The sequence below is a fragment of the Lathyrus oleraceus genome, chromosome 3 (genome assembly GCF_024323335.1).
Source record: "Lathyrus oleraceus cultivar Zhongwan6 chromosome 3, CAAS_Psat_ZW6_1.0, whole genome shotgun sequence".
Classification (NCBI taxonomy): Eukaryota; Viridiplantae; Streptophyta; class Magnoliopsida; order Fabales; family Fabaceae; genus Lathyrus; species Lathyrus oleraceus.
In genome coordinates, this window is record NC_066581.1 from 484,009,856 (window position 1) to 484,018,229 (window position 8,374).

At 35.1% G+C, this 8,374-nt stretch overlaps 1 protein-coding gene across 1 annotated transcript; it reads left to right on the forward strand.

The window, feature by feature from the left end:
- Positions 1–3,599: 3,599 nt before the first annotated feature.
- Positions 3,600–7,867, forward strand: LOC127131771 (zinc finger BED domain-containing protein RICESLEEPER 2-like). Its single transcript, XM_051060683.1, has 8 exons — positions 3,600–3,647; positions 3,836–3,912; positions 4,055–4,105; positions 4,739–4,838; positions 5,083–6,711; positions 6,881–7,009; positions 7,364–7,691; positions 7,773–7,867. The coding sequence occupies exons 1-8, from the start codon at positions 3,600–3,602 to the stop codon at positions 7,865–7,867; spliced, it is 2,457 nt and encodes an 818-aa protein (XP_050916640.1).
- Positions 7,868–8,374: the final 507 nt, after the last annotated feature.

Here is an 8,374-nt window from a genome sequence, read left to right on the forward strand (position 1 = left end):
AAGGTACGATTAACCTTGGCTTGTGTTATAGAAGATATAAAGACTACAAGCTAATAGGTTATTCTGATGTTGATTATGCTGGAGACAAACTTGAGAGGAAAAGAACTTCTAGAAACTACTAGTTTCTGGGAGATAACTTGATCTCATGGTCCAGCAAAAAGACAATCAATAATAACACTTTTAACTATTGAAGTTGAATACATTGTAGCCTTTGGATGCAATACTCAGATGCTCTAGATGAAAATTTAGGTAGAAGATTTCTAGATATATGAGAGTAACATTCCTATACTCTGTGATAATAATTCTTCTATTTGTTTATCTAAGAATCCCATTTTGCATTCTAGAGCAAAACATATTGATATAAAACATCACTTTATATGTGATTATGTTCAGAAGGGAATTTTAAATCTAAAATTTATTGATATAGACCATCAATGGGTTGATATCTTTACAAAACCCCTTGTCGAAGATAGATTTGTTTTCATTTTAAAAAATTTGAAAATGGACTTATGTCCATAATGAAAAAGATGTTTTTCTCAGAATGTTAATCTCTCAAAATTGAAAAATGAGACTCTGAGATTTGTTGGTTGTTCTAAACGTGTGAGTCTTCTTAAGTGAAAAGGTTTCATAAGTCCAGATGTATCCAGTCAGAATTTGTTTGGTTAAACAAATCTGCTTTATGGATACTGAATAACTTTTCATTAAATAGTTGTCAATCAATCTTGATTAGTCGAAGAGTTTTAAGACAATTGTCTTAGAAAACTGAACCGTTTATGATCTAATGATGTGATATGTTAGGTGAATAAAAAATAGGATTAGGTAAAATCATTCACGCTTTACCCCTTGTCATATTTTTCTATTTTCTTTATTTTTATCATGATTGAAAAAATGTCTATTTAAGCCCACTTCAGTCACTTCACACACTTTCACTACTATCATAACCTATACTTTCTCTCTTTGAGCTAAAAATTTGTAGTAAAACCCTAAAACCCTTTTCTCAATAACGATGGCATCCTCACAACAATCTGCTTAACAAACTCAAGAGCAACAACAAGTTCAACAACAAAGTGTTGCTACAACTTAACAAATTGGGTGTGGTTCTTCTTTATCGCAACAACCTCAAATCCCTCATCTGCTTTAGATAGCTTCATCAAGATCCTCTTCAGGTCAACTTGTTAGTAATGAAGATGCATATTAGGTTCTTGAAATTACTTTGAATCTTCCTACAGAGAAAGTAGAAGTGTTAGGTGAACTCTTGGTTGAGTTTGACAATATAAAAGGACAATGGAATTGACCTTTTTCCTACTGTCAAATTTCAAGGTTGGGAAAGTTTCTTCAACCGTATATCAAGTGTTGGTGTAAGCCCTAGAGGCCAATACTTTTGGTACTTGTATCGAATTATTTATTAATAATAAAAGGCTTTTTCTTTATTATGTTTGTTTAATAAAGTCCCTATAATAGCTAGTCCGTTTAATGTATCAAGTATGACTTAATCATGAGATCACATTAAACATAAGGACACTATTCTTAAAGTATCCGTAGTCAAGCTTTATTGTGAAGTGGGATAACATCAAAGCATGAAGACTATTATGTTTATAGACTGATGATCACATCTCATGGATCATGGATAAAGAGTTATCAAGTCTTAGACATAGGTATGAATATTAAGAGTAATATTTATACTGGATTGACCCGCTATGAGAATACTATATAGAATGTTATGCAAAGTGTCATAAGTTATTCTCATGGTGATAATGGTGTATACCACCCTTCGACCTGAAACCACTATGGATCCTAGATGTAGAGTCGAGTGCCTTATTGCTGATCAAACATTGTCCGTAACTGGATGACCATAAAGACAGTTGATGGGTACTCCACGAAGCATGCTAAGGGACATGAGTGACCTAGATGGAATTTGCCCATCCTGCATAACAGGATAAATGTCTATGGGCCCAATATTGAACTGGACAAGGATGACACGGTCTATGCCTTGTGTTCAATATAGACATAAGGGCAAAAGGGTAATTATACACATAATTATTATCACAGAAGGATTTGTCAGATCACATGACATTTTCGTGTCTTGGGTAGCAGTGATGTGTTGCTAGATACCGCTCACTGTTTATTATGTTAAATACGTGATTTAATATAATTGTCAATGCCACGAAAACCTATAAGGTCACACACAAAGGACAGATTGATGAGAGATAGAGTAATTAAGGAATAATGTAATGTACGGTGCCCTTAAGTGAATTATAGAACATCGTAAGGTACAGTGTACTTAAGTAGAATACGAAATATGGTAAGGTACCACGCGCTTAAGTGATTTTGGCATATTATAAGATATGGGCCATATACACTTGAGTGGGCTTTTTAGCTTGCAGCCCACACAAGTGGTTCTATAAATAGAACCCTTGTGTAGAAGCATTGTTACACTTGCAATTTCGTTTCTCTCTCTCTCTCTCTCACTCAAAGCCTTCATTCGTAGCAACTAGCACTGAGATTGAAGGAATCCGTTCGTGTGGACTGAGTAGAGGCGTTGTCATCGTTCAACGTTCGTGATCGCCACAAGAGGTAACGATTCTATCACTGATCATGCCCATTCGTAAGGATCATTAAAGGAGAAATTTTAAATTTCGCTACGTTTTGGATCGCCATTCTCCTTCATCAAGGCCCAATTCTCTTCAACCTAGTGAGAGAATTCTAGATATACGCCAAATATTCTCCTTTCCAAGTTACCTCATTCGTGTTTGGAAATAAGATAGTGATATCTGAGAAGTCGATAGCCAAACTCATTGGACATGATAGGTCTAGTATAAGGTGTGAACAAATGGTGGAAAATGAATCAAATTTAACTGAGATGTCTAAAGTGATTTTCTCCACTGGAAAAATCTAGTAAGATCAAGAGTCTTCTTCCTCATTTAAAGGTTTGGGCTAGAAACCTTTTTGGGTGCATTCATCCCAGACCATTAACCAACTCATCTAACTACGTCAATGGTGACCAACAATATATCATTTACTATATTGAATCTGAAAAGAAGGTGAATCTTCCTGAACTTCTGTTTCAGCATCTAAGGGGTATTGTAAGGGACACCATAGATGGTAGAAAAAGGACAAAGAGCTACATCCCTATGGGTAGGGGTGGCAAAATGGGCCCTGCTCGCGGGCCATGCCCATTTTACCCGTCATTTTTGGCGGGTCGGGCCTGGATTTTGTACCCGCGTATTTATGTATGTTCTCCCCGCCCTGCCCCACAAAAAAATGGGGCGGGCCTAGGGCGGTCGCGGTCAGCTCGCGGGCGGGTATAAGTTAAGAACAAATAATCTTAGGCTTATCCATACCAAAATTAGGGTTACATTGATCTCTCATCTCTTCGTCAAACTGAGTTATTCTCTAAAAATTACATCTATCTCTTCATCAGCCTCACAAACGGTTTCACTCTCTAGTCTCACCTCTCTCTTCGTCGATATGGCCTCTCTCTTTGTCGGTCACACGGTTCAGGTAATTTTCAGCTTTCTCTTCGTCGACCACATAGATGAAATTTCTGAATTTTATTTTTGATCAAATAAATTAAAGAAAATAACTACTACAATAGTATAATGGCGGATTGGGGTCCAGTGGTGGTGATAGCAGAATTTAGGTTATTGGTTGGTTGAGAAACGGTTAGAGGTGAAGAATTCAAGTTATGGGGTTTGTTAGCATGGAAGTTGGAGTGAAGTTAGTTAATGTTGGTTGAAGAGTTGGTTCAATCTTTTTTATTTGAGAATCAGTTTTTTCATTATGATTTTGTTGAAGTTGGAGGTTCATTTTCTACAGGCTCTGTTTTGTTATGCAGGGTGTAGAGGGTTCGAAGAAGAGGTTAGAGGAAAGTTTGGGATTTGGTTCTATGGGGTGTTCTGTTAAAGGTAACAGGTTGGAGAGAAATTAGAGATTCTATTATGGTTGAGGAAGATTGGAAGAGAACTCATTCTGTTCATTTGCGGTTCAGCTTTTGAAGAGAGTTTTGTGCCGGGTTTTTTTGTTCATTTTTCAATTTCATTTTCGGTTATAACAGTTGGGAGGTTAAGAGGTTAGTTATCGATTCAGTTGCGGTTCAGTTACAAGGGTTAGTTGAGGGTTTTTGACAGTTGGGATTCAGTTAACTATATGGTGATTCTGTTACGACAGTTGCTAAGTCCATGTAGCTTAAGAAGTATCGAGTTGTCAAGTAGCTTAAGAAGTCCTTCTAAGTATCGAGTTGTTTTTGATTTTGTGTTGCTAAGTCCAGGTAGCTTAAGAAGTCCTTCTAAGATCTGCAACAGGTAGCTTAACAGGTAGCTTAAAGGTAGCTTAAAGGCAAAATCAAAAACAAAATATAAACACCAAAACAGTAGAATATCATTACTTCATCTGCAACAGGTAGCTTAAAGGCTTTCCAATCAAACTAACTAGACTTCCCAATGCACATGGCTGAAACCGCAATCGCAACAGGTAGCTTTTGATGTTTCAAACTAACAGGTAGCTTAACAGGTAGCTTAAAGGCTTCACAATGCACATGGTTGAACCTGAAACCGCAATCGCAACATTCGATAGTGTTTTCTGCAACAGTTTTTGTGTTTTTTTTTTAAAACCTTGTCCTCTATGTAATGGTTGCATTAGATATGTTCATTCTAGAAATTCAAACTAACTAGACTATAGTTTTGAAATTAGTGAAGGCAGAGTGTGATAGAATGTGGGAATTTGGGTAGGTAATGTGCAGGGATTATGTAAAAGAAAAAAGAGAATTTATCAAAGCCATTGCAAAGGACAGAAATCTTTCCGACCTCTCTAAAATGAATTTTCTGTTGTGCTTAATACAGGTAAAAAAAACTAACTATACATTTATGATATAGAATGTTTTCCAGTATCATTAATTTTCAGTCCAGTTTCTATTATTTGAATCAAAATAAACTAACTATACATAATGTTGAAATAAAGTTCATAATGTTGATATAAAGTTTCTATTATTTTGGTTGCTTGGGTTTGTTTGGTGCATGTATAATTGGAAGATTAAGATTGCATGTTTTATAATGTTATTTTAATTTCTTTTATTTGGATACATAGGTAATAAATAAAATGGATTCAGAAACCGTTGGTAATGAAATTGTAGATGAAGTGAATGTGGTTGATTTAGAGAGTGAAACAATTCAAGGCGTAAATGAACTAAGAAGAATTGAAGATGATGTTTTACCTAAGTCTAAGAAGGCCAAAACATCAAGTGCTGATTGTTGGAAAGTGTTTACTAAACTTGGGGCAGATAAAGATGGGAATCCATTGGCTAAGTGCAATGGTTGTTCAAAGATTTTGAAGGGTGGCGATAGGAATTATGGTACCACGAGTTTGAATCGTCATATGAAGAAGTGCACTAAAATCAAATATGCTGATGTAGGTCAAGTAATGATGGACTTGCAAGGTAGACTCAAGAATCTTACAATAGATAAAAAGGTTTCTAGATCAATGTGTGCTACTGCAATCATTGCACATGATTTACCGTATAAAGTTGTGGAGTTTCAAAAAATTAGGGATTGGATGAAATATTTGAACCCTGACTTTTCTCCTATTTTAAGAAATACCGCTAAGGCTGATGTTGATGAAATATTCAAGACAGAGAAAGAAGCTCTTAAGAAGGAGTTAGCTAATATTCCCTCTAGAATTTCACTAACTTCTGATATGTGGACAACTTGTACAAGTGAAGGTTATATTTGCTTGATTGCTCATTATGTTGATTCCAATTGGAATTTGAAGAGTAAGATTCTAAACTTTTGTCATATGCCTCCTCCACACACGGGATCTGAAATGTCAAAAAAGATTCTTGACTTTTTATCAGATTGGGGAATTGAGAAGAAGATTTTTTCACTCACATTAGATAATGCTTCTGCTAATTTCGTGATGCAAGCTCATTTGAAAAGACAACTTGTCTTGCAAAACTGGTTATTATCTGAGGGAGAGTTCTTTCATGTTCGTTGCTCAGCACATGTTTTAAATTTGATTGTGCAAGAGGGTTTGAAAGTAATTGGTGATGCATTGGAAAAGATTAGGGAAAGTGTCAAATATGTGAAGGGCTCTGAGGGTAGAATGAAAAAATTCAAGGAATGCGTTGAACTCATTGGCGGTATTGAAACATCGGCTGGTTTATCTTACGATGTTTCCACTAGATGGAATTCTACTTATTTGATGCTTCAAAGTGCAGTGAAGTACCGACGTGTATTTGCAAGCCTTAGTCTTCATGATGATAATTATAAGGTTTTCCCTTCCGAAGAAGATTGGAAAAGAGGAGATAAGATATGCACATTCTTGTTGCCATTTTATGAGACAACAAACTTAATTTCCGGAACGTCTTATCCTACTTCCAATTTGTATTTTTTGCAAATTTGGAAAATTCAGTATGTTTTGATGGCAAGCATCAAAGATGAAGACACTCTTATAAGAGACATGGCTGAAAGAATGATGATCAAGTTTGAGAAGTATTGGAGTGATTATAGTGTGGTTCTTGCTCTAGGAGCGGTTCTTGACCCAAGGATTAAGCTTACCTCTTTGGAATACATGTATGAAAAAGTTGATCCACTTACCTCAACAATTAAAACAAATGAAATCAAGCAGAAATTGTACACTCTCTTTGAGATGTATCGTCGCCTTCATACTTCGTCTTCTACGACCTCTCAAACTCCACCTTCCATCACTAAGGGGAATCAAGTTCACACGCGTTAACTAAAAGTTTGTTCAATGTATGTAGCATCCTCTAATTATTAACTTGCTTTAATATGTTACATGTTGTTAAACGCTTTAATAACATGCTCTAAATTGCCAAATATGCTGTTGTTAAATATAAGAAACATGTTGTCAATTGTTACATGTTGTTAAGTACTATTATAACATGCTGCAAATTGCCAAATATGTTGCTGTTAAATGTAAGAAACATGTTGTAAACTGTTACATGCTGTTAAATGTTGTTATAACATGCTGTAAATTGCCAAATATGCTGCTGTTAAATGTAAGAAACATGCTGTAAACTATTACATGTTGTTAAATGTTGTTATAACATGCTGTAAATTGCCAAATATGCTGCTGTTAAATGTAAGAAACATGTTGTAAATTGTTACATGCTGTTAAATGTTGTTATAACGTGCTGTAAATTGTTATACATGTTGTTGTTTAATGTAAGAAACATGTTGTTAAATGTTGTTATAACATGTTGTAAATTGACAAATATGTTATTGTTAATGTTACAAACATGCTGCTAAATGTTGTCTAAATTTGATTGTTTTAATATGTTACATGTTGTTAAACGTTGTCAATTGTTACATGTTGTAACATGTCTCTATTCTTTTCCTTTTTATTATAATAGGATTTGAAAGCACACAAACAACAACTTGCAACAGAGACCGGAAAGTCTCAACTTGATGTTTATTTGGATGAGGCAAGTGTGGATTTAAGTTATCAAAATTTTGATGACTTGAATGTTCTTCAATGGTTGAAGGAGAATTGGAATAGGTTTAAAGAGTTATCTTTATTGGCTCGTGATTTGTTAGGCATCCCTATTACTACTGTTGCATCTAAATCTTCTTTCAGTATTGGTTCGATCATTCTAAACAAATATAGAAGTCGCTTGTTGTCGAAGAATGTAGAGGCATTGATTTGTACTCGCAGTTGGCTTCACGGTTTCAACAGTTTTGGTACATAATCAAATATTAAAGTTTCTTTTAATACTTTGTGATTCTTATAATTTTGTTACTTACACTTAATTTTTTTTATAGATGTAGTGGGTGATGATGAAGATAATGATGATGGAAGCTTGGCGAAAAGTATTATAACTGAAGCATCATATGTTCATGACGTAGATGAAGATTGATGAGTGCATATTTTATGTTTGTAGAGAATTTAGATATTTTTGTGTTAGATTAAACTATTTATGAATTCTTTCATAACTTTTGTTGAATTTATGGAGTTGAACTTTTGTTGAATTTGTGGTGTTGAACTTATGTTGAACTCGTGATATTTAATTTAAGGTTTGTTGAATTTAATTATTGGATGTAGGATAATGATAGTGATTTTTATGCAATGCAAGTGTGTTTTTACATACATTATTTAGCAAAGACTTCATTAGATTTTAGTAGTATTAGGATGTATGAGTACTTTTTTTAAATTGTATCATCATGAGTGAAAAATGTTTTTTTAAAGAGAATAACGGGCATGCCCGTCATTAAATGGGGCGGGCCTAGTAAGTGAGCACGCATCTCTACCTTTGACTGCCCCGCCCCGCCCCGTTTTCTTGCGGGCTTTTGTGGGGCGGGCCTAAACGGGGCGGGCATGCCTGTTTGCCACCCCTACCTATGGGTAGGCTGGTCTTAGCCATTCT

Coding starts and splice junctions, on each gene's coding strand:
- LOC127131771 (XM_051060683.1), top strand. CDS start 3,600: ATGGCGGATTGGGGTCCAGTGGTGGTGATAGCAGAATTTAGGTTATTG. Junction 6,712..6,880: donor CCATCACTAAGGGGAATCAA/GTTCACACGCGT, acceptor CATGTTGTTAAG/TACTATTATAACATGCTGCA. Junction 7,692..7,772: donor TCACGGTTTCAACAGTTTTG/GTACATAATCAA, acceptor TTTTTTTTATAG/ATGTAGTGGGTGATGATGAA.